The 26,709-nt window shown below is 43.4% G+C and overlaps 2 protein-coding genes across 6 annotated transcripts in view; both read left to right on the top strand.

The window, feature by feature from the left end:
* IFT52 (intraflagellar transport 52) overlaps window positions 1–26,709 on the top strand; it is a 264,845-nt gene that overhangs the window by 180,585 nt on the left and 57,551 nt on the right. The window lies entirely within an intron of this gene.
* The window catches only part of LOC121928777 (serine/threonine-protein kinase Sgk2-like), a 58,058-nt gene that overhangs the window by 9,585 nt on the left and 21,764 nt on the right, over window positions 1–26,709 (top strand). For 2 of the 4 annotated variants that reach the window (XM_042463965.1, XM_042463966.1), the window contains exon 2: window positions 11,404–11,619. The exons of 1 other annotated variant lie outside the window; for it this stretch is intronic. In XM_042463965.1, the coding sequence (XP_042319899.1) occupies window positions 11,568–11,619 (52 nt within the window). In that variant the 5' untranslated portion in view covers window positions 11,404–11,567. Of the gene's footprint in view, window positions 1–11,403; window positions 11,620–14,534; window positions 14,572–17,347; window positions 17,411–26,709 lie in introns of all 4 variants that reach the window. One more of the 4 variants, XM_042463967.1, reaches the window with a different exon arrangement.

Below are 26,709 nucleotides of genomic sequence, written 5' to 3'. Positions count from 1 at the left end.
CCCCCCGCCCCTCCATTTATAGGAGGGAGGAGGGAGGAGGGAGGGCGGAGCCAGGAGGGAGGTGGGCGGCGCCCACTGGAAGGCCCGCTGCGGCCGCCGGAGCCCCGTTTCAGGGCTCCGGCTACCGCAGAGGGCCTCCCAGAGGCCCGGTGCGGCTGCTGGAGCCCCGTTTCAGGGCTCCGGAGGCCACAGCGGGCCTCCTAATGGGCGCCGCCATTTTGCCCTTCAAAATGGCGGCCGGAGCGGCCGAAATCGGCGGCGATTTCGGCGGCAGGAGGGACCAGGGGCCAGCGGAAAGGCGTCCGTGGGCCGCATCCAGCCTGCGGGCTGGAGGTTGCTGACCCCTGCTCCAGGCTAAACATACCCAGCTCCTTAAGCTACTTCTCATAGGGTATAATTTCCAGATCTTTTATCATTTTGATTGCCCTCCTCTGGATATGTTCCAGCTTGTCCATATATCTGAATTGTGGTGCCCAGAACTAGACACAGGAGTTTATCGCACTGTTCCTCCTTGGTCCGGCCTCAGAACGGAACGGGAGGAGCAGGAGCAGTGTGGAACGAGTGGGGAACACATTTTACTGCACATACCAGTCCCTCACTCATTCCATTCCCACTCTCTTCCATTCTTAATCCTTTCCAGAGGGGGCAATTTTTGAGAACTGTTCAGAACAGTTCTCAAAAACCGTTCCCTTCTGGAACGGAATGAACACGGAGGAGAGGGGGAACGGAACGAGTGAGGAACTGGTGTGTGTGGTAAAATCCATCCCCCACTCGTTCCGTTCCCTTCCGTTCCGTTCTGAGAACGTCCCTGAAGCCCAGTGCAGTAAGCTTCACAGTATTTCAGTTTAAGTCTAACTAAAGCACAATAGAGTGGTATGGTTGCTTCCCTTGATTTAGACACTATACTCCTATTGATGCAGCCTAGAATAACATTGGCTTTTTTAGCTACTGCATCATACTGTTGACCCATGTTCAGCTTGTGTTCTAGACTCCTAAATCCATTTCACATATGCTGTTTTTAAGCCAGGTGTCACCATCCTATATCTGTGTGTTTCATTTTTTTCTCCCGAAGTGTAGTACCTTGCATTTCCTCTTGCTGAAATTCATTTTGTTAGTTTTGGCCCAGCTCTCTAATCAGTTATTTTCAATTCTGATCTTGTCCTCATCTGCAAATTTGATAAGCATGCCCTCTGTTCCATATATATTGTACACATTCATAAACTGCATATATTTCTGTCTTTTTGAAGGGCCTACTCCCTGACATACAGGACTTAAAAAAAAAAACATATTGTTCAACCTATGTAAAGGGAAAACCTTTCAAATCCTCAAATAGGGGATTGGCCTTATAACAAGGGACACATGCCAGTTCAATATAGGACAAGCCTTCCAGCACTCAAACAAGGGTGCTTTATAACAAGGGACATCAGTTGTGCTTGCTTCAGCAGCACATATAATAATATGGAACACCAGTTAACCCTTGTTACTGGACAACAGTTCCCAGAATTCCCCAGCTACTGATGTTGGATACCAGTGCTTGCCTCAACAAATATGAAGGAAAATATGTCTGGTTGAGCTCCCCAATGGATCACCTGTTTGATGTCTGTTTTGGCCCCTGAAAACCTTGCAAATCTGTACAAGAATCCCAGCAATTAAAAAGCACCAAATTGACCAGATTGGGACTAGATGGGTTATGGCTTTCTGATGAATGCAGAAAATGGCAATAATTTGGATTTGCTGTCATGTATCTGCGAAACAGTATCTGAACCCTCAGCTGGGCTGAGGCTGAGCTAATAGGTATTCACTGTGTGAAGGGATTTTCTGAGGCTACCCAAATTGCATTGAAAGGATTTTGACTGTTTAATAATTAATTGAAATGTTTAACAATTAGACATTTTTCTTGTAATTTGGAGTTGGTGTCATGAGGGAAGAAGGTGTCATGCAATTCCCACAATTGTTTCCACATCTCATATGGCATGCTTTATCAGCATGAGAGACAAAATGTGCAAGTAAGCTAATTTATGACACAGTTCTGTTGATTATGCCTTATACTACATTGAGAAATGTTCTAATACTGGAATGAGGAATAGGAGCTGTTTGGGCAGAGAATATGTCATAATTCAGTCCTTCCTTCCCCTGAACTGTTTATATGAAGTTTCTAAAATACAGTTATGCACATTTACATTTGTATCTCAGCCTTCCTTCCAGAAGCCCAGGATTCTGTACAGGTGTACCTCAGTTAATGAAGTCGATATGTTCATGGGCATTACTTCTTTAACAGAAAATTTGGTACTAGAAGTAAAAATAACATGGAAAGATCAGAGTTAGGTCCCTTGACCACAAAAATGAAGAGCAGTTTTACATGTATCAACAAACTTTTTATCAAAAACTAACCATATGCACATGGGAAATGAAACAACCAGGGCCCCATTCCCACTGGGCTATAAAGCGAATCAAGAATCGGATTATAAGGACATCGTTCCCATTTGAATTCGCATTCGATCCTACTTTGATTAATTTCTCCAGCGAAAACCCAAATCAGTGGTGGATAACCTGGGTTATCCTGACTGCACTTTTCCAGTGGTTTTTTGTTTGTTTGTTTGTTTGTTTGTTTGTTTTTGGGGGGAGGGTTGCAGCTGCTGTGTTGGATCCGGGGCAAACTAATAGGAATGACGGGTGTCCTAATCGGTATTTTAGGAGGGAAGGAGCAATGTTCAAGAGGCTGTCCCGGGAGTGTCACCAGCTTTGTTCTTTTTCCTGCATTCCCAGTGCCATTTCCCCCCATTTGCGTAGCCTTTCCCCCAGTGGAGCGGGAAGCAGGTCAAGGCGATCGCGTGTGTAGACAAATTTATTGTTTTAAAAATATTAAGCTTTCGATCGCATAGGCGCTCTGTCAGGTGTCCCATCATTGCAAATCGCTCCATTGGCCTCCAAACATGGTAAGCGCATGACCCCCAACAACCCCTCCCTGTCCACATAGATCGATGTGTGAGGAGACCCACTGCTCACCCTTTTTATAACTATTATTTATTCTTTTTCCTTTTTCTGTTTTTGCTGAGCGCCTAAGTGCCTCAGCACTCCAGCGTCTGGGCAGAAATCACAATGAAGCTGCCCAAGCGCTTCAGCGATCCATTGACTACAACCCCCACCCCACCCCCCAGAAAAACAGGGTTGAAAGACGCAAATGGGAATGGGGAACAAAAATAGCCCGCATCAAAATGTGACGTCTAATCACCTGACAGCTTAATAAAGGAAAACCTGGTTCCAGGCAAGCAATGGGAACAGGGAACAAAAAAGTCCACATCAAAATACAACAGCGAAATATCAATGGGAACGAGAACAAGGGTCAAGAAAAACTGAGTTCGTTTGCTCCCTTTTGTAATGGGAATGATGGACATGATTCAAATATGACTCAGGAACTCACTCCGAGTCTGACTCACACCAAGATTCGTTGCTTTATTGCCCTGTGGGAATGGGGCCCAGGTCAGGCAAGCCTTGCAGAAATAAAACAAAAATATTTTTAACTTTCTAGAAACAAAATAAGAGCTTCTTCCAAAATGTACCCAGGGATGACTTTTCCTTTACCAGCCTCCATGTCTCTTATGATTTCCATTTTGGTGGCCAAACTTACAGATCTATGCTGTTGGTTTTTTTAACTAGTTAGGGATAGCTATTGAGGCAACCTTATCTGTTCTCCCCTTCTGCTTTCCATTTTGCTGTTAACCCATGCTCTGTATGGGATTCTGGAGACTAATTATGTTTACCTCACCTGTTCAAGGCAGGCACACAGAGCTACAGTAGGATTGGCTAGAGTAGAATCCCATTTCCCCCCAGCTCAAGCTTTATTACAGTGTCTACTGCAGATCTACTGCTGCAATGCAACACCAAAAATGTGTTTTTCCAGCCCTCACTCATCGTCTTCCCAATGCTGATGTTGATGTTTTATTTGAAAAAATCTTGCTAGACAGAAGGCTAGGAGGAAAAGAGGAGCTAGGTGTATATAAAAAGACTTTGTAAAAAGGAGCTTTTTGTCAGAGGATTGGTTAACAATGGTATGTCCGTATTTGTTCTTTACTCTTTTTTTTTACTTTTGCAATAATCCTGTGAGGTAGGCTAAAGTGAGAATTTTGTTGTTGTTGTGTACCTTCAAGTTCTTTCCAATTTATGGTGACCCTAAGGCTTGGGTCATGGGGTTTTCTTGGCCGGACTTGTTCAGAAGAGATTTACCACTGCATTTCCCTGAGGTTGAGAGCATGTGACCTGCCCAAGGTCACCCAGTGGGTTTTATGGCCAAGTTGGGGATTGGACCCTGGTCTCCAGAGTCATAGTCCAACACTCAAACCAATAACTGAGTCTAAATCCCCTGTAAGCTTTATGCTTAAGTCCACATTTGAAGCCAGGCCAGCTCTGGTGTTATCTAACACACCACATTACACTAGTTATTTACAACATGATTGTCCTCTTGTTCTGTGTGTATCTTCCTTTTTCATTCTGACATTTCCTAGACTGATTATGTGAAGCATAAAAGAGCAAGAGGTTTAGCCAGTCTAAACCATGTTTTTAGCCTGGAGGAAAATGACAAATGATATGAAAAACATCTTTAAATACTGGAGGAGCTGTGATGTAAAAGATAGAAGCTGCTTCATAGAAAAGGACTCAAATTACTGGATACAAATTACAAGAAAGGAGACTCAGACCTAAAGTGAAGATCTTCCTGATAATAAGAGGTGTCTGACCTTATAATAGACTACCTTGGAAAGTGATAGACGCTCTCCTTCATTGAAGATTTTAAAATGGAGGTTAGATGGCCACTTTTTGGGGTGGTTTAGCAGTGAGTTTCTGCAATGGCAGCAGATTTAACTAGATGGCCCTTAAACCCTTTACAACCCTCTGTTTCTCTAGACTGGTGGACTGTTTGGTGCTGTTTAGTTGCTGGAATTCTTGTAAAGAATGCTGGACTGGGAAAACTTCTCAAAGGAGTGTTAGTCTGATACAGCAGCATGGCAAATAGATGTATGAGTGGATTATTATGAATGACTTACAACAGAAGAGGAAATCATTGGCCCTCCAGATGTTACACTGCTAAAACCAGAAGCTCTAGTCAGCCTAACTAGTGGTGAAGAATGTTGTCTGTTGTACCCTACAGAATCTCAAGGGTTGCATGATTCCAAGCTCATCTTAGCAGTTCAGGTATACACTATACAGTATACACAGCATGTGTGGTTGGGAATGGGATCAGAATCCCATTGTGGGAGAAAGGTGGGATATAAACCCTTGAAATAAAATAAATAAAAATCAGAAAATACTGATGCAGAAAATGAAAACTCTCATTCCTGTTTTTAATACTAAATCTTAACAAAATTGTTGAAAATAATACAAACATCATGACATCTGATTCATGAAGATGTTCTTAAATTAAAGTAAACATCACTTAGGGATGCAGTGGCTTAGTGATTACGATACCTATTCTGATGATCGGAAGATCAGAAGGTTGGCAGTTTGAGGCCTGGGTGCTGCATTATGGACGAACACCTGCCATTAATCCAAGCTTTTGCCAACCTAGCAGTTCGAAAGCATGCAAAATGCAAGTAGATAGATAAGTACCACTTCTCAGTGGGAAGATAACAGCTTTCGGTGCAGTCATACTGGCCACATGACCACCAGAGCAGTCCTCAGACAACATTGGCTCTTTGGCTTAGAAAGAGAGATGAGTATTGCCCCCTACAGTCAGTTACGACTAACATTCATGTCAAGGGACTACCTTTTCCTTTTTTACCTAAACATCACTTAACAGAGATTAGTTATGCCTTAGCTTGTAACCAGAACACCAATCTGAATGCATCCAATGTTGTCTTATTTTGGAAACAAACTTTGGATGGGTTAATATTTGAATGAGAAACCACCAGAGAATACCAAGGATCTCTGCATAAAAAATTCTGCCTAAAACCCAGGAGAGGTTCTGCAACTCAGAGGCAACAATACTAGAGTTGATGGACCAATAGTATGACTCAGTATAAGACAGCTTGGGGTTTGCATTTATTGTTAAGGCATCCTTACTTGTTTAATTAAAAACACATTGGTGAATTAAAGGAAGAATAGATCCTACAAGGCTGAATTCTTTCTTTGGTCTGACATAAGTGGTCTGTTGCCTCAAAGTTTTCTGATGCTAGCCTTCTGTTGAAGTGTAGCCATTCAGCTAAAAATCATTTCCTCACTATAAAACAGAACTAGATCAGAATGGATTTTGCAGCTGAAAATCTGAGGCTTGCTAACAGATTAATCTTGCTGCAGTTGGCAACAGTTCCTATTCAAGTAATCAATTTATCCTTTGTTCTCATAATCAGATTCTACTCATAGTAAAGGATAAGAACACTAGTTTTAGATTTTTCTTCTCTAGTTGTGTGTACTTCCCAGAAAAAATGCAAGGCATTATTACTTCAGCTGACATACAACAATAAATGAGCTTATCACCATTGGTCATAGGGGCTTGAGATTTAGAGAGTCTCTGGAGACTTAGGTTAGCCAGATGCTGGGATGATGGTGCTAGTAGCTTGCTGAACATTTGCAACTTGTGAAGGCCTCCTTTGTGGGAAACATTTACTCCTGAGTCTGTACAAGTATTTTATCCCTTACCCAGAAACATACCTCTAAACTTGAAAAATAGTATTATACTAATGTTTACCAGGATTCTGAAAGGCCCTGCTTGTTGTGCACTAAGCTCTGCTCACTCTGTTTGTATTTGTTTTAAAAAAACAACAACTGTGCTGTAACAGGCAGGGCTAGTAGCAAAGCTTCGAAAAATAGGCTATTTGGACTTGTTGTTAACTGCTCTTGAGTTGACCTTTACTCATGGCGACCCCCTGCTCAGGTCCTGCAGACTCAAGCCCGTGACTTTCCTGATCAAGTCTAGCCTTCTGACATGCAGTCTTCCTGTGTTTCTCCTGTCTTCCACATTTCCTAGCATTCTTGTCTTTTCTCATGATGTGGCCAAAGTACCACAGTCTCAGTTTAATCAACTTGGTTTCCAAGGAGAATTCAGGCTTGATTTGTTCAAGTAACCATTTTTTAATCTTTTTGGCTGTCCACGGTATCTTCAGCACTCATCTCCAGCACCACATTTCAATTGAGTTGATTTTCTTCCTGTGCATCTTCTTCACTGCCCAGTTCTCACATCTGTACATGGTGATGGGGAAAACAGTGGCCCAGACAATTCTAACTTTAGTGTTCAATTGTATATCTTTTCACTTTGGGATCTTATCTAGTTCTTTCATAGCTGCCCTCCCCATTCCTAGTCTTCTGCTTTCTTGACCCCAGTCTTCGTTCTGATCAATATTTGATCCAAAGACAGGAAATTTTAACTATTTCAATTTCCTTGTTGTCTAGGTTGAATTTATATAGCTACTCCATGGTCATTGTTTTTGTTTTCTTTATGTTCAGCAGTAAGCCTGTCTTTGCACTTTCTTCTTTAACTTTCCTTAGTAATTGTTCCAAGACTGTGATGTTTTCTGCTAGTATTATGGTGTCATCTGCATATCTTAGATTGTTGATGTTCCTTCCTGCTATCTTCACTTCTCCTTTTTCTGTGTCTAGTATTGCTGTCTTTTTTTAGTATTGCTCTTATGATATTTTCTGCATATAAGTTGATAGTATGGGTGCATATAAGGGTGATAGTATGCAGCCTTGCTGAATCATTTACCAATTGGGGAGCATTCTGTTTCTCCATATTCTGTTCTGACAGAACAGAACTAAAACTGTATAATCTCCCAGAAATCATGGTCAGAACTTGTCCAAAGTCTCTCCCAGTTCCTGTGCTGGGTGGGGGATGCTGAGAGTTGTACTCCCCCACAAAAAAGTTATTTTGCCAAGTTTTTCTAGTAGGGTGAGCCCTGGAAGCACCTTGTGGGTAAAGGGGGTATCTCAAGCCATGTTCCATATAATTCATTTATCCTTTGTTGTATGCTTTCCTTTTAGTAGAACCAGTTCCCCCCACCTTCGCTTTGCATTTGTTTTAGTTATCTCGAAGAGCCCTCCATAAATTCCACAATGAGCTGTATAAGCCATTAACTACAAGCTTCTGTAGAGCATCTGTTCCTGGAAGGTTGAGGAACAAGCAGGAAATTGGCACAGGGGCCAACAGTGCTTTGGGAATCATTCACAGCCATAGGCCAAAGGGTCAACAGCATCTTGCCAGTCACTAATACTCCTGGAATATCTAGATCAGGACTTTTGCTACATATTTATTTCATTCTTCATTTATTTATTTATTGCTGTTCTGGAGGTCTCTTTTGGGTATTTGCATACATTTTCCTTATTTCTAAAGGCTTGGACTTTTTCTTCTGAATAGTTCTGGATTTTAAATAGTTGCAACTATAGTCTTTCCCTAGAGTACCAAAAGATGTAGAGATGTGGGGGCCTCATCAACCCACTTCCTCAACTGCATTGGCCAGAAACAGAATTGGTAAAGTGCCCTGGCTCCAGACCAATTGTGGAACACTGCAGACTGAGTCAACCAGAAAAATCAGCAGTAGCAGAACATGTTATAAACCATCCTGGACATAAAATACTGTTTGATAACACTGAAATCCTGGACCATGCCAACAACTATCAGGTCAGAATGCACAGGGAAGCCATTGAAATCCATAAACATCTGGATAATTTCAACCAGAAACAAGAAATCCTTAAAGTGAACAGTTTGGCTATCAGTCCAGAAGAATACCAAAATGAGGACTCAGTAAATGCAAATGGCAAATCACCCAGGATCAGGGGCTTTCCCAGCAGATAATGATCACCAATTAGCAGACACTAATCCTCCTTTGCATATCCTCCCATCCTGAGGCCCTGGCATCAACAACAGAATAATACACAGATTAACATGGAAATCATTCTTGCCTACCCAGGGTCACATAGTGTGTGTATATATGTGTTTATATGTGTGTGTGTGTGTGTGTATACACACACACACATATATATACACACAGCTCTCTTCTATGCCAACATTCTCTGAAGATGCCAGCCACAGATGCTGGTAAAATATCAGGAATAAACTCTTCTAGAACATGGCCACATAGCCCGAAAAAACCACAAAAACTATGAATGCCGGCCATGAAAGCCTTCGACTTCAAATTGTGGGAGTGTTTGAATCTATTTAATAAAGGACTAGACAAGTTTTTACATATAGCAAAACTCAGAGGTTGAATTAAGGGAAACCATTCACAAGATGCTAGGTGCATGATACAGTACTGAATTCTCATAAAGACCAGTAGCAGACAACTTAAATTCCACTTGTCTCAATGAACTCAATCTATGTGTTACTAGCTCTTTAAACATAACTATACAAACACATTTTAGCACATGTCTAGTCAGCATTGTAAACTGTGGTTGTTAACTGCTGTTGATAGTGTTTTGTGGGTTTTTCGGGCTATGTGGCCATGTTCTGGAAGAGTTTATTCCTGCTGTTGACTTTGATTTATGGTGTCCCTATGAATGAGAGACCTCCAAGACACCGTGATTTCAACAGTCCTGTTCACGTCTTACAAACACAGTACAGTGGCTTCCTTGACTGAGTCTATCACTCTGTAATGTGGTCTTCCGTTTTTCCTACTACCTTCCACCTTGCCAAGCACTATTGTTTTATCTAATGAGTTGCGTCTTCTCGTGATATGTCCAAAATACACTTAACATTAAACCTGCTAAGGTTAAATAAAACTAGAATATGCAAAAGCTGAAGTAAACCAAATCCATTTTACATGGAGTCATGTTCTTTAAAATATGCAGAAATGTCTTGTATTAATTTTTGTTAACTTTCTTGGAGGCATGCAAAAGGTTCTTGTTTCCTGTTTTTTAGGCAGAAGTCTCTTAATCCTTTAGATACTATTTTCCTCCTGGAGGTCCAAGTTGAAAGTAATATTTTAGAATGTTTGTTGGTTTCGAAATCAGTCAGATCTGGCGGCAGCTAAATGTTCCCTAAATTCTAATGGCATCATTTTTATTTATTTATTTTTGGATAAACATTTCTGTAAGTTGTATAGAGAAGACACAGAGAAGTTGTTTTGATAGTGGCATTTTTCTGATTACCAAGAAACTTGACTTCCAGGTACTGTACTAATAAAAGAAAGGAACACAATAACAACTTATTATACGTAATCATAGGTGTGAGTTTTTATGGTAGTTTTTGCTCTCTGTATGTTTTACTATGTTTGCAAAACATATAACGAAATAAAGGCACAGTCTTTTTTTGTAACCCTTGATAAAGTGGAAGGCAGTAGAAAAAGAGGAAGGCAGAATTACAGATAAATTGACTCCATAAAGAGATCTATGCCCTTGAGTTTGCAAGACTTGAGCACACACCCCTAGTTCTCACCTTTAGCTGAAATGTGAAAGAAGTATGATGTGTGTCTACAAAGAGCAAGGATGTCCATCTTGTGGCCTTCTAGATTATTCAGCTTCCATAATCTTTCAATCAATGATTAAGGATGATGGGAGTTGCAATTCAAGAGCTAGAGGGTCGCATCTTGCTCCCTGTAGAGATTTACTTGTTGATGGGAACCAGGTGAAGAGCAGATAAAATAAAGGCTGTAGAACTGGTTAATAGTTCTTTCCCTCCTTGTGCTTCTCAGCTGTTTCCTTCTAATCAACTGAGATCAGCAGAATCTTAACCTTTTCTGCCCTAGGTAGGGAAGTTAGGCCTTTCCATTTAAGATCTCAGTCCCCCACAATGCAACATACATTTACTGGGGGGAAAGTTCCACTGAACTTAGTATATGTAAAGTCATAGCAGTTCAATACCACTTTAACCACCATGGGTTTCTTCTAAGGTATCATGGGACATACAGTTTGGCTAGTGCTTAGAATTCTCTGTTCACACACCCTTGAGCTATAGAACTAGAGCTGTCAAATAGAGAATCCCAAATCTCTCACCAGACTACAATTTCTAGGACTCCCACAGGATGGAGCCATGCAGTTATAGTGATTTTGAATTGCTACAACTGTCGGTGAAGATAGTGTCTTAGTGACACTTACTTTTGAGTCAACATTTAGAAGAGTGCACTACATGATGTCATCTATTCTTAGCAGCTCCTTGGGAGCATCCTTGGAACTGATTAAAGGGAGTTTTGAAGAGCTTCTTCACATGATGAATATGTGCACTGTATATGTACAATATGGTATCCTTGGCCATTCTAGAGGCCAAGCAGATGATGAGCATTTTTATGTAATCATTTGTCATGTGGCAACAATGCAGATCACAATGATGATCCCTACCCAAAACATCTGCCTGGTCTGGGAAGAAAGCAACAACCTTACTTTAAAGTTTTCATCTGTGTACAGTGAATACCATCAAACAGGTTCTACTGCTGGCACCCAGCCAAAGCGAAATCCCAAAGTCTTGCTTTTACTTTCTACTTATAGGAGAAGTGACCTTAACATTTTCAGAAGGACACAAGATCAGAGACCTCCAAAGTACATTCCTTCTTGCTGCCCACATCAAAAGGCCCGACTGGGTAGTGTGAAGTGGACAAGAAAGCCTCACACAAGATTTCCCAGGCTCCCCGTAGGTCTCCAATGCTGACTTGATGGACCCACCTGGGGCAGAGTCCGTCTTTACAACACTTGGAAAAACAAAAGGTAAAGTTGAATAGATTCACGCACCCTTTAAACAATATTGTAACCACTGGCTGGTTAAGACTAGTGAAAGAAGGATTTATCCCCATTTCGGAATACATTTACTTTTGGGTGCAATAAGCATGAGGTGATTTTGGTGGTAACTAATTATCAGTGCATGTAAATAGTGTTGTGCAGTGTGGGAGAAATCCCTAAGGGTGCCAACTAGTTGGGGGAAACTGGTCTTTTCTTTGGCATTTGAGAGCAATTTGATCTGCAGAAAGCAGGGAAAAGTTTTCTCTGTAAGATAACAGACGTTGTCACCTGCTAGCATGAAACCTACTGGGTGACCTTCGGCAAGTCACATGTTCTCAGCCTCAGGGGAAGGCAATGGCAAACTACCTCTGAACAAATCTCATCAAGAAAACCCCATAATAGATTCACCTTAGAACTGCCGTAACAACTTGAAGGCACACAAAAACAAAAACAAGCTTTGCCCGATCTTAATGTTGTTAAAGGACCAGAAGTAGGGCTAATTAAAAAGACTGGCAACCCTGTTAACATTTTTTTAAAATGCATGTTTTAAGAAATGCTGGATTTCCAGGAGTTTTCAGCTTTTTACCTGTCCTTACTGCACTTGTTCTATTACCCTCTTAACTATATTTTAGTGTTGCTGAATTCTTTTGGTGATGTTTTACTGGCTTGGGTTAATGAACTGCTTGTTGATTTTGATAATCCTGTCATTTACAATGATGTTGATAATTCCAGAAAAATTGGGGAGATTGAATATTGTATGATCTATTATTATATTGGTGATCTTTTCATTGATTGATTTTTCAGCTGATGTTTAATTTTTTCTTTCTAATGTTTTTATTGTTTAAAATGCAATAGTAAGGAAAAAATAACTGTTTCTGTTCGGTATATGCAGTAAAAAATTAGGTAAGAATAATCAAAATGGTTGCTTGGAATTAGAGTATGAAAACATCTCTTACAGTGATTAATAGTTGGACTCATTTCTGTAAGTTGCATAAAGAACCCATCAGAGCTGTATCATGTGCTGCTGTCCAGAACATGTGCCAAATTATGTGGTGCATTGGGGTTTCATGGTGTAAGGGACATTGTGTATGTGTGTTCAAGTCACCTGTTAACATACAGTGAATCCATGAGTTTCATAGGGTGTTCTAAGGCAAACTGTACTCAGGTGTTTCTGCTAGTTCTTTCCTCTGAAATGTAGCCTATAGAATCTTGTATTTCCTGGTGTTTTCCCATCCAAGTACTGACCCTGCTTAGCTTCCAGGATCAAAAAGAGTCTGGTGCCTTCAGGGTATTTGGGCAGCACAGAGGACATTAGCACTAGGTTTTAGACCCAGATTGTGTCATGATCTGTGGGGAACAGTGGTCAATCAAGTTCTGCTGCCTCTACCTCCAGGCCATTGACTTTGAATCATGCTGAACAGCAATGTACTGAACCTGCTCAGACTTTGGCCCCAGGTGAATTCTAGTGAGGAAGAACGGAAATTAATATTTGCATTGATTTTAATTCATCAAAGTGAATATGCTCTTGAAGACCCTTGTGGCTAAACAGAGAAGCCTGGAAGCATAACTTCTAAAGGATAAGGCACATCAAAGTGTAGCAGGAGACTTCATGTGTTTATTATTTAGTTAAATTGTGTTTTGATTGTGTCCAGAGCATCCACTGGAGAATGAACAAGGGGTAGTAATAAAAGAGAGAGAAGTCTTGGGTTGATGTGGGCTATAATAATAATAATAATAGGTTTTATTTATATACCGCCCAATCACTGGGAATCCGAGCGGTTTACAATAGAGGGGATAACAGACAGTTCCCTGCCCACAGGCTTACAATCTAAAAGACACGACACAAAAGGAGAAGGGAATGGTGAGGGGGGGAGGGAATCAGGTCCAGCATTCTTCTCTCCCTCTGAGGCCTGGACCAAGGCAGATGGACCGGAGGGAGGGCTCTTCTTCTTCAGGCTAACCTGATGGCACTGGGCCAGCCCTCCCTCCCCCCCCAGAGGCCGAACGACAACAGTTGGGGCGGGCGGAGACATCCCTCTCATGCAGCCCCCCGATGGCACCGGGCCAGCCCCCTTCCCCCCCCCAAGGCCGAAAGACGACAGCCAGGGAGGGAGGAGCCTCCCTCTTCAGGCTAGCCCCTGATGGCACTGGGCCAGCCCTCTCCCTCCCCCAGAGGCCGAAAGATGACAGCCAGGGAGGGAGGAGCCTCCCTCCCCAGGCCAGCCCCTGATGGCACTGGGCCAGCCCTCTCTCTCCCTCACAGGCCGAAAGATGACAGTTAGGGAGGGAGGAGCCTCCTTCTTCAGGCTAGCCCCTGATGGTACTGGGCCAGCCCACTCTCTCCCCCAGAGGCCGAAAGATGACAGTTGGGGGGGGGGGGGCCCCCCCCCCCCAGGCCAGCCCCCGATGACACTGGGCCAGCCCTCCCCCCGCCCCAGAGGCCGAAAGATGACAGTTAGGGAGGGAGGAGCCTCCCTCCTCAGGCCAGCCCCCGATGGCACCGGGCCAGCCCCCTCCCTCCCCCAGAGGCCGAACGATGACAGCCGGGGCAGGAGGAGCCTCTTTCTTCAGGCCAGCCCCTGATGGTACTGGGCCAGCCTTCTCTCTCCCTCAGAGGCTGAACGATGACAGTTGGGGCGGGAGGAGCCCCCCCCCCCCCCCACCCCCCGTTGCCACCGGGCCAGCCCTCTCCCTCCCCAAGAGGCCGAACGATGACAGTTAGGGAAGGAGGAGCCTCTGTCTACAGGCTAGCCCTTGATGGTACTGGGCCAGCCTTCTCAGTACAGGCTATAGCATTTACTGGCTACATATTTATGTGGGTTTGGCATAGTATAAAGAGGATGATAAATAAGTTATGTGCTTTCAAGATTCTTGCTGAAATTTACCACTTTGTGCCTCCTCAGACTCACTGAGAAGCAACATGCACCCTGTCTCAGAGGTCCACACATTTGTGAGGCTTGTGGTATGTTCTGAAGAAATAAGATCCACATGAACACACACATATATAGTAAAAATGCAGATAGCTGTACATGTGTACAAGTGAAAAATAGAGAAACATGCTATTGCCAATGGAGAAAATAGATAAGAGCATTCATGCTCATGGATTTCAGACATGGACTTTCACTCAGCTGGGGCAGAGCTGGACCCCACACTAATAAGAGTGTTTATGGGACCTCAGTACTTTTAAGGTGACACTTCCCAGCTTTTCCAAAAGGCATCTGGCTCAGTTTAGGACCAGAAGAGGCAGACAGTGAATCATATCCAAACTGTCATCATATGTATTGTAATTCCACCCAAGGCCACAGACTAGGTTCAGTGTCCTTTAGGCCATGCTTCATAACCCCAGTTGGAGAAGTGATTGCTGTCTGTCCTGAATGAACTTCACATGCTGAAATGAAATGTCAGGGTGGTGCTTTTGATAGTCCATTGAGATTAACTTGGGTGGAAATCATGTGGTCTCCCAGGTATTGTTAGACTGTATATCCTAACAGCCTAGCCAGCATACCTTTTGGTGAGGAATGGCAGGAGTTGCAGTACAACAAAATCCAGAGGGTTACAATGATTCCCACCATTCAGCTAAGAGGAAGGGACCAAGAGCTTTATTTCTCTTCTTTATGGGTCCCATAAACTCTCACACATTGTCAATGTACATAGAAGTCTAATGGATGAAGTCTGCATCTCTACAAAGAATTAAGAGATTCCATCTCAACATTAGGAAGAACTTCCTGACAGTAAGGGCTGTTCAACAGTGGAACACACTCCCTCGGAGTGTAGTGGAGGCTCCTTCCTTAGAGGTCTTTAAACAGAGGCTGGATGGCCATCTGTTGGAGATGCTTTGATTTGGATTTCCTGCATGACAGGGGGTTGGACTGGATGGCTCTTGCAATCTCTTCCAACTCTATTCTATGATTCTAAGAAAAATTCAAAAATGAAACACGTGTGCATCCAGAAACCATACCTACATGTGGAGGACTTCCACCTGTCCAGGGTTGCTTCCTCACATGACAGAACCTGTAACAGGTGTGTGTGTGTGTTTATTTCTTTGTTCCCCTGCTCTATGATGCATTGGACTATAGCCACCATGGGGGTAAGTAGTGTCTCCATTGCTGTATTTGTGAGAATCATTTCAAAGTCCATAAGAGTATTAGTCCCAGAATCTGTTTGTCTTTATTGTTGTTCTTAGTACAGTGTGAGAATGGTATCTGTTATGGTTGAATTTCTTGGGAAATTCAATTGTGCAACTATGAGGATGTAATCAAGAGACTATGGCGCGTTACAGACCGCCAGATTGCGGCGGTCTGCTGCCGCCGCTTGCACCATCTGGGAGCCGCAGCCTTTAAACGGCGCGGCTCCCGGACGCTGCCAAGAAGGAGCGCGGAAATCGCGCTCCTTCTGAGGCCCCGGAAGAGGCGCCGCAAAGCGCAAGGGGCGCATTTGCGGCATCATTTCCGGGGCGACACGTGCGGACACACAGCATCCAGCACATAAAGATGGCGGCGCCCGTGAGTATAGGGCGCCGCCATCTTTACGTCCTCGTCACATGCTAGGGGTGAGGCCGGTATGGACGCTAGGTCCTCAGCCAGCCCCTAGCACGTGACGGGGGCGTATTAAAGGCCCGTCTATAACGCACCCAAGATATGAAATAGTGAAGCAATTTCAGGTTTCCCAGCTTGCAGTTATCAGAACTCCTGTACAAATGTATTCAGGTTCTGGATAACTGTGGATGTTTATTTGGAAAGGCAAGACAAAGTCAGATGTTGCAAAAAGGGTTCTTCTTGAATAGTTAGGTTGTATCCTTTGCTGGAGCAATTTTTTTGTGGACATGGGATAGGAGAAGCAAGCTGAAGTTGAACCAAATCTCTTAATTGTGTGTGAGAAGGATCAATTTTAACTTTATGGCAGGACTTGTGAGCTTGTTACTATTTCATAAAGCAACAATTCATGTTTTGGTATCTGGAATTCAAACTGTAATAAGGAAATATTTCATGCAGAATTTCTGCCAGTATCTCAGTTCATTTGGCCTAAAGCAAAGCAGAGCAAAGCACAACCACACACAAAAGTGTGTCAAATGGTGGTGGTCTGATACATACTAATTATGCACTGCAACAAGTTAAGATGTCTTATTTATTGTGATTTCCAAAGAATTCACTGTGCTTATTTTCTCTCTCTCTTTATCATACTTACAAGTTCCAAATCTTTCAGCGTCCTAAGAGTGCTGCTATGAAGAGACTAATTAGGAAATGTAGTAATCCTAAATGTGAACCAATCTTGAAACAATTCTTAATGTATTTTCTACACCTGATATTTGGTGATTCTAGAGTTCCACTTAGCAAATTGCAGTCAGCCTTGAGAAGGTGAAAGTTGAACTGAGGATTGTGAACCTATCTCCTTTTTATGGCAAAGTAAATAGCTTTAATCTCATTAAAATAAATATTTGAACAACTCCTGTTAACATCCCTCTTGTATGCTTTCTGGGGGGAAAAACCTATTCCAGTCAAGTAGTCACTCTATATTTACCACACTGCAAGGTGTCTTAATAGACAGAGAGTGAGAGCACTATACAGCAGTTAATGATGGAATAACTGTCTGGAGTTGATTTATCAAGACTCTTCAAAAGGGTTGGTGTTCATGTGTCAAGTTCTTATTCTTTGATTATCATATATTCTTTAATTATCATACCAGAATGTTTCCTGTGGGGAGCTATAAATTTACCTCACCTGAGACTATGTGGAATAACTGCTGCTAATGCTGAACAAGGAGGTGCCCATTTCCTCACAAAGTAAATGATGGCAATGTGTATTTTCTAAGAATAGCAGTGGGAGGTTTTCGTCTTTGCAATCTTTAAATTCCCCCTTTGTAATAAGAGTGAAGTTTGGAATTAATTCTGGAAATTGTTCTCAAACGCAGTGACAACTACTTTGTGATAAATTAAATACTGCAAATGGAGAACCTAATCCTAGGAGTTGTAAAGCTAATACTGTAATGTGCTGCTGTTATTGACACAAGGACACCTGGAGAGGGGAGGGCTGGCCCATCCCGTCTCCTGGATAACAGCAGCTTCATCTTAACTAGGCAAAGTCTGGAAAACTTACTTTTTGACTACAGTGCGCAGAAACCCCAAGGCAGCATAGCTTGTGGACATGGTGGCTGGAGGATTATTAGAATTGTCCCAAATTGTCCCAGCCTCTATCCCTAAGTTACCAAAGACTGCCATCCACAAGTAGAATAAACATTAAGTGTTGCTTTTGAACACTGTCCTAATTAGGGATGGCTTGCTGGAGAACAGACATTTTCTTTCTGATTATGTACATGTTTTAGTATTGCTTGTGCTGATTTTTTTTTAGATAATCTTTATTATTTTCTGAGTCATAAAAATAGAAAAAAAAATGATACAAATACAGTATCCATAACATCACTGTCACAAATCTTTCCATTTTCTTGGACCCACTTTCTGCTTACCTGTCATCTTGGCCTTTCAGAGAGCTCACTTTCATAATATTATAACCGAACCCTGCTTTTAAACACAAATTTTATGCACAACTCTAAAACATATAAACACAATATATCCCAATTGCTTATTGATAATATCAGTTTTCATTTATGTTCTTATCTATTGTCGAAATAACGTATGCATAACTTCGCAGTATTCAATTCCTTCTTTATCATGCTTTACTTGTACGCGCGGAGCGCGTACCAGGGTTAGGAAGGGGCAGTGCTTCTGCACCCCCTAACCCTAGTACGTGCTCCGTGTGCACAAAATGGTGGCAGCCGTTCCACACGGCCGCCGCCATCAATACGTCACGACCGCACCGCCTCCAAACGAGGTGGTGCGGTTGTGACATATTGTGGCTGTGCCACGGCGCCTATGGCGCCCTTTGCACGACCCCGGAAGGAGCTCCATTTCGGAGCTCCTTCCTGCTTTGCGTCACTGGGCGCAGCCTTCAGACAGCTGCGCCCAGCAACACAAGGGAGAAAGGGGCCAAGCGGCCCCTTTCTCCTCCCTGCTGCTGCGGGGTATCCTTGGGGCTTGAAGCCCCAAGGACACCCCTTTCCAGGCTGCGGGGAAGCGGCCTTTTGCCGCTTCCCCGAAGTCTGCAAAGCGGCAGATCGGGGCCTCAGCAGCTGCCGTTGTAGCAGCTGAGGCCCTGATACACCGGGGAAAGCAGCACCTACAGGCTGCCTCAAAGGGGCGGTCTGTAACGCGCCAAACTTTCTTCTACTGACCTATAATTAATCAGAGAATAAAAATACACATTTAAACAAATTTTTGAAGAACAAACTTTGTAGATTCAATTCCAGTTAATTCAAACCTCAACGAGCTTCAGAGTTAAGCTCCATTCTTTTTCCCAGCTAATTTGCACTTTTTTCCATTCCTCTTCTCTTTTTGCCATATCGTAATTCTGAGCCCTACAAGATAGTTTGTCCAATTCCCTGTAATCATTAACTCTCTGCATCCAATTTTCCTGTGTTGGAGTCTCATCTGACTTCCCTAACTTTGCTATTTCAATTCTAGCTGCTGTTACAAGGTATAATATAATCCTCCAATATTGCCTTTCGTCCTGTGGGCTTAAAATCAAAGTCATATTGAGTAAGTATAACTTAGGACTCATTGGGAATTTTATTCCCAATATCTGCTGTATTGAGTCAAGTACTTTCTTCCAAAATTTCTGAATTTCCCTGCAACACCACCATATATGATAGATGTTTCCCTTTTTACAATCACACCTCCAATAATTCCCCTGCGCCAATTTATATATATATATATATTTTTAGCTTCCATGAAGTGTAATACCACCTGTTCATTATTTTCATGTGGTTTTCTTTTAGATTCTGCACTACTGTAAATTTATTTGTTCTATTCCAGGTGTTTTGCCATTCTTCCATTTCAATTTTGCATCCCATATCCTCCGCCCATTTCACCATATACTTACCTGGCAGGGGAGACACCATGATCACATGCTGATGGTATTTTAATTGTTAGTAGAAAGGATTTTGCTAACTTGTAGTTCAGTAAACAGTGGAATTATGATACTGTGTCTTACCTTAGCATAAGCTAGGAAGTGTAGAGATAGAAAGTGTTAGAAATAAATTTAGACAACAACAAGTGGGGACAAGGGTAGAGAACTAGACCATTCTGCCAGTATTATGATTTATAATATTAGTACTGTATCAATTACATTTGTATCCCACGTTTCCTTCAAGGAGGTCATGGATCTTCTCTTCTCCATATTATCCTCACAACCAGCTAACAAACTGCTAACAAACTGCAGGGTAGGCCAGCAGACAAAACAAGCAATTGGTTCAAGAAGGGACTTGGATCATTCTCAGCCCAAACACTTTAACCGCTGTGCCACACAATATAACGATGTCGTGTGAAAATCTTCTTGGTCATGAAAATAGAAATCCAAACATTCCATAGATTGGAACCATGGCACTTAAATTGGTATAAAATTGCTGTAATTGGGCAGTGTGACCATAGATTATGCTGAAGGTGACTTTGGTGTGAAAATCTGTTGTGTATCTTCTTGCCGAAACCTGGGGTATCAGGGTGGCAATATGATTTGTTCTAGTGCTTCTAACTAAGTGCCAGAGGACAATCTGTTCACATTTTAAAATGCATTTTGAGGAATGTCAGCTTTTGACACACCTTTTAATTTTGGTCTTGAAATATATTCATGCACATGCTTGTGATATTTCTTTGTGTTTGGTGTTAACCGCCTAATATGGCTTTCTCCCTCTGGAATTGCAATGGAAAATATCTCACTGCTTGTCATCTTGAAGTCAAAGTTAGCACTTCTTGGGTAGGCTGTAGATGAGATGCGTGTTTGAAGTTTACAATGTAGGTTAGATGATGCAGTGAGGCGGATAATATCAGACGAAGCAGGGGTGGATACAAAAGGAAGCTTTTAAAAATGAGGCACTGATGCAGCCTTTTTTTCCTTGCAAGGTAAGGAACTGTATTTTTTTTAAGCCTCTAAAATTTTATTTTATAAAATGATTTATTGTACAGTTAGATTTAATTAGTTGCTGTTATTGAGTTTTGGGGAAATACTTGCTGTCAAAATGGGATTTATGCAGGTATAAATAATACATATATTTAACTGGGTCTAGTAGGGTTTCCTTATCTTCTTTTCACTAGATGAAATGGACAAGAAAAATGGTAACCATGTTAAATAAGTGCAAATTGATCCACATCTCAGCTCCAGACATACACCTTGACTACTCAGAAAGAAAACAATTGGTTAAAACTTTTTGATTTAAACCTGATAGCTTATTTAATTGTTTTAAAATTTTATCTTTAATATTCTGACTTACAGTTTTTAGCTGTGTTTATTGTTGTGTAAGCCAGCTTAGTTCTACACAGGGAGAAAGTTGGGTTGGTAGGTAGGCAGACAAACACAGATATAAAATAACATTTGAGGTCATGGAGGAGAAAGGCTTAAGAAAATCATTGTTATGTGGTAGCAGTGGAAAAGGTACGGAACATGTTAGGAATGAATATGAAAAAGAGTAGAAATAAAATAGCCAGTATTACAACACCATTATTTTAAAAAGTCTGGTGTGGCTGCATTCAGAATATTATGCACAACTCTGGTTGCTCCAATTCAGAAAAAGATTATTATAGAGCCATAAAGGCATCTGAAAGAATGAAGGGGAAGGACTACCTTTATGAAATGCGTACTTGATTAAAGTGCAGTTTTGAGCTACTAGAGCTGCCTAAATGCCTTAAAGGCAGCAGATCCTATCTGATCTTGGAAGCTAAGCAGGGCCAGGCCTGGTTAGTACTTCTAGTCACTCTCTAATCTATGTTACGTGGTTGTTGTGAGAATATAATGAGGAGAGCTATGTACACCACCTTGAGGTCACTGGAAGAAAAGCAGAATAGAAATGTAACAAATGGATAAATCAATTTGTATAACCAAGATGTATGAAACATACAGAAGAGGCAGTGACGCTGGTGTCTCTTCAGTAACAGGCTGGTGACTGTGTCAACGTTGGTGCTGGCAGTGAAGAATGGCATGCCCTCCAACTGTTCTGATTTGGTGGGGACAGCCCTGATTAGTCATCTGTTGTCCCACTTTTTCAGCTGCTTTAAAAATGTTCCAGATGCATTCTGTGTTAACTGCCATCATGTCTATTTCAACTTATAATGAGTTTATGAATGAGAGAGCTCCAAGTCTCTTACCCTGTCATCAATAGCCGTGCTCTGGTCTTGCAGACTCAGGGATGTGGTTTCCTTGATTGTGTCAGTCTGTCCATCTGTAATGTGGCTCTAGGGTTGCCATAGTGCTGGACCTCCAAACCGGGAAAAATGTAGGACAAAATTTTCAAATGTAGGACACACAAACATGTGTCCTACATTTGAAAATTTTGTCCTACATTTCCCCTCACGATCGCAGCGGAGAGCGGAGGCCAAGCGGCGAGGGAAAGCCTCCACTTAAGGAGGCTTTCCCTCCCCGCCTGGGCCCCGGGCCTCGCCGCGATCGGAGGCCAAGATCGGGGCCTCGCCTCCTTCCTGGCCCCCTCAGGGACCAGGAAGGAGGCGAGGGGAGCGCCAGCCATGGCCGGGGCCTCGCCTCGTTCCTGGCCCCCGCGGAGACCAGAAAGGAGTCGAGCAGGCTGCAGGGAGGCGGGGAGGTTGGCGCGGCTGCGCCCAAGAGGCGCCGCCTCCCTGCAGCCTCCTCCGTCCCAGGCCTCGCTGCCCTCCTTTTCCTCCGCGCGGCCATGCGCGGTGGAGGAGGAGGAGGGCAGCGAGGCCCCAGGGTTGCCTAGCAACCCCGCTGCAACCGGGCTCTTCCCGGTTTTTGGCTGCACCCGTGCCGTGACCGGGCAGTTGCAGCCAAAACCGGGAAAGACCCAGTTGCAGCCGGGTTATGGCAACCCTATGTGGCTCTCCTCTTTTCCTAATGCCTTCTACCTTACCAGGTATTATTTTCTTTTCTAGTGATATGTCCAGAGTACAATAGTCTCAGTTTAGTCATCTTAGATTCTAGGGAGAGTTCAGACTTGATTTGCTCTAGGACCCTCTTTTTTCTTTTTTCAGCAGAAAACACTTCTCCAGCACTCATTTCAAATGAGTTTATTTTCTTCTTTCTTCAATGTCCAGCTTTCACAACCATACAAAGAAACTGGAAATATAATGGCATGGGCAATCCTAACTTTAGTATTCAATGATGTATTTTTACACTTCTGAGTTTTATCTAGTTCCTTCATAGCTACCCTTCCAATTCTTAGTATTATTCTGATTTCTTGATTGCAGTCTCCATTTTAATTGATGACTGAACCAAGGCATGGAAAATCTTCTATATCTTTATCATCTGAATTAAAATTATATAAATCCACCGTGAGTCAACATTGACTCAGGGGCAGTTAACAACAACAAAAATAATCTGTGCTGCTTTTTGTTCTGTTAATGTTCAAAAGTAACTCTTCCTTTGCTCTTCCTGCCTTAACTTTCTTCAGTAATAATAATAATAATAATACGTTTTATTTATAGACCGCTATTCCGCGATGATCATAGCGGTGTACAGTAAAATCGTAATATAATACAAAATACAGTTAAAGGAGGGAGAAGTCTCGTCCTTCAGGCAGTCCCTGATGTTGCTGGGTCTGCCTGATGGCTCCCTCTGAGGCCGAGATGACATTTGAGGAGGGAGGGGCCTCTTCCTTCAGGCAGACCTTGATGTTGCTGTGTCTGCCTGATGGCTCCCTCAGTAGTTGTTCTAAATCTTTGCTGTTTTCTTCTAGTAGTATGGTATCATCTGCATATCATAATTTGTTGATGTTCCTTCCACCAATTTTTATGCCTCCTTCCTCTTAGTCCAATCCTGCTTTATCAGAGATTCATAGAATCATAGAGTTGGAAGAGGCCACAAGGACCACCCAGTCGGAAGCTTCCAATGTCTAAAAATGGCTGCCAAAGCAGCTTACAGGACCCAGGGTGCATCTGGGATGGACCTAGCTGATGATTCAGCAGCAATTTCTTTGCGATAACACCCGCCTGCTTCCTGAATTAGGACTGAATTCGGGAAAGGTACACCAGGGTTTTAACCCCATGTGATAGGGTCCTGAATCAAGGATGGGAAACTTTTTGTGGCCTAGGAGCCACATTCCAATTTGGATAGCGAAGTGCATTATTGCAGCAAGCAGGCCAACGAATGTGAGCAGGACCAAAAGAAAACAAAGGGGCTAGATATAATTCTTACCAATTTACCAACTTTGGCAGATCGAGAATTTGACCCCAAATGAAGTCTCAACAGATCCTTTTACTCATGACATCTACCATGGATCATGAGGAGATTATGAACAGGAGGGAAACAATTGTCGAAACTGAGGGGAACCACTTGATTGTGAACTCTGGTTATAACACACCAATTGGAGTAGTGTAGGGCAAAGGGAGATACAGTGTTAGCAGGGTGGGCATGAAGTATAAAGGAAGACGAGATCGATGCTTAATACCTATCCCGTCTTCCACTCACCCTATTAACCCAAAAGAACTGAGGGTCATCCCAGTCATATCACAAACCCTCAACTTGCTCCTTTGTAATGCCAGGTCGGTGAGGAACAAAGTCCACATAATAGTCTCTGGGGCCCTGCAGGAGGGCTCCCAGGGCGGCAGGGGGCCTCTGGGAGGCCCGCTGCCATCTCTGGGACCCTCCAGGCGGGCTCCCAGGGCAGCAGGGGGCCTCTGCGGGGCCAGCTGCCGTCTCTGGGGCCCTGCAGGAGGGTTCCCAGGGTGGCAGGGGGCCTCTGCGGGGCCCGCTGCTGTCTCTGGGGCCCTCCAGGCGGGCTCCCATGGCGGCTGGGGGAGGAAGGCCCGGTGCCGTCAATGGGGCCCTCCAGGGGGTCCCTCCAGCAACTGGCAGCCCCCCCCCCCCCCCAGCTTTTTATGCTGGTCTCTCCGGACAGTGGCCCTAGGGGCCCCCGTCATGTGCCAGCAAAATGGGAGTCCCGGCCCCCGTAAGGGTGGAGCTCCACCCCCGGCAATGTGCCCCATGCCCCCACGGCCCCATAGGGTGGGAAGCTCCCACCCCTGGCACGTTGCCCCGCCCCGCCCCATTGTCGAGATGCCCACCCCCCACCCCCTTCGGCCACCCCAGTCCGGCCTGAGGGCAGCACCACGACCCCCGTCTCAAAAGGTTGCCTACCCCCTGTTCCAATTAGTGCAAATGCGGCAGCCAGGGTGGTCCCTAGCTCTCTCGAATTGGACCATAGAACATCCGTCATTTTGAAAGCTCGAACTGGCTCCCAACGCTCCCCTTTTCCACCGGGGCACAAGTACAGGTGTGTAGTTATCACTTTTAAAGCCCTAGTATGGCTTTGGGCCCGGTTACTACGTACGGAAATGCATCTCTCGCTATAGCCTCCGCCCCACACTCTTAGACACAGTGGGACGAATCGCTTGGAGTACCAGCATCCAACAGTCTCTACTTTCCCAAACAGCCTTTCACATCGCGCTGCCCCTAGACGATGGACCGGGACTCCCAGAGACTCACCTCTCCTTAGTTAACATTCTTGGTCCATTTTTCACGCAAAGCGGTAAAAAGACAGAGCTCTTTCGCCACCATATCCTCCTGAACCTCCTATGAAAGACTATTGATTAATGGAACGAGAGGCACCATTACCCTGTGATGGATTGCGTTCTCATGTTTTTAAGTATCTGTGGTGGTTTTAATTATGTGGTAAACTCATGTTGTAATATTGGAATATGTTTTATTAACTCTGTTGTTATCCTACCCCTCCTTCCATGTTGAGCAGGCGGGAAGATATAGAATTACAACTATTAGTTCTTATTCTTAATTCTTTTTTCTGTATTTTGATCTGCCCTCAGCAGATTTCCATAATCTTGCTCCGCGCTGGTCAAACTGTCCTTACAAATTTTATTACTCATAAGCCCATTCTCGTACGCCCATGCACACGTCCTCACTCGTCCAGTGGAACATCAGCCACTCCCCCCCCCCTGACCCAGCATCCCTTAATCATTCCTGGGAAGGGATTTCCTATGAACGCCAAAGTTTGATTCATAGTAAATCCGCTTCCCTTGCAACGATTCAGGGATGCTAGATGGATTGACGATTCCCTGACGATTAAGGAAACATGCCTGCTTCCGACATGCGTGCTTCTCCCCTTTTAAGGACTCCTTGAGCCACATTTTTTTTTCTTTTTTTGTTTTGGGACCACAATGGAGCCAGGGTGTATATGGAAATCCTTCGTACGCCACCCAGCTCTAATTTCTTGTTGTGATGTCCTCGCCCAGGCGCCCAATGCAACAAGCTGCAGCCTACAAGGCAACCTACATAGGTAATTTCTAGTGAGAAACCATGAGGCAGAACTAAGGCAAACGAAGCTTACGGTTTGAATTTTGGCCCATGGGCAACAGGCTTTGCCCATCCCGGATCTAAAACTAAATTTGGATTGGTACCCTAGCTTTCTTGTCTTTAAACCAAGACAAAGAAATATTACGATCCTAGAAGAGGAGATGGACGAGATATATTACAGCTGTAGGAGGAGAGTTTATCTAAGAAAGGATGAAAGTCCAAATAACGACAGATGTGGATGTCTGGAAGTGTGGTTTTACTATGTTCCACAGAGAACTGTAACTCATTTGAAATTACTCACCATCAAATTGCAACTGGAGCAAGGCACAGAGCCATGCGCTACAGTTCAAATTGTTCTTACCCCCCCCTTTTTTTTTTTTTTATCCTGCCTGATGAATCTCAACAACTGTCTGAGATTTGCCCGACTCCTTTCAGGCGAAAACGGCTTGTTAATTTACTGCACGTATTGATGGGAGCCGTTCCATATCTAGGGGCATTTGTTGACTTGGACCCAGACTTCGCCCAGCTTTCAATAAACTCAGATGAATTATAAATGGCTGGGCTGACATATCCTTCTGTGCTGGGAACTGTCCATTAATATTTCACACTACATAGCTTATATTCCTACAGCCTGCACCCTATGGAATCTTCGGGATTTACTGTTCAGGAGAGTATTTGGGGAGGATGTCTGAATTTAGTAATGGCAGTGCTGACAGGCGGCTTCCTTTATGAATGGGATGGTAAACCTACTCTGAATTAT

The sequence above is a fragment of the Sceloporus undulatus genome, chromosome 4, assembly GCF_019175285.1.
Source record: "Sceloporus undulatus isolate JIND9_A2432 ecotype Alabama chromosome 4, SceUnd_v1.1, whole genome shotgun sequence".
Taxonomy (NCBI): Eukaryota; Metazoa; Chordata; class Lepidosauria; order Squamata; family Phrynosomatidae; genus Sceloporus; species Sceloporus undulatus.
The sequence above is the reverse complement of the archived record's forward strand: the minus strand, read 5'-3'. Positions and strand labels throughout refer to the sequence as shown.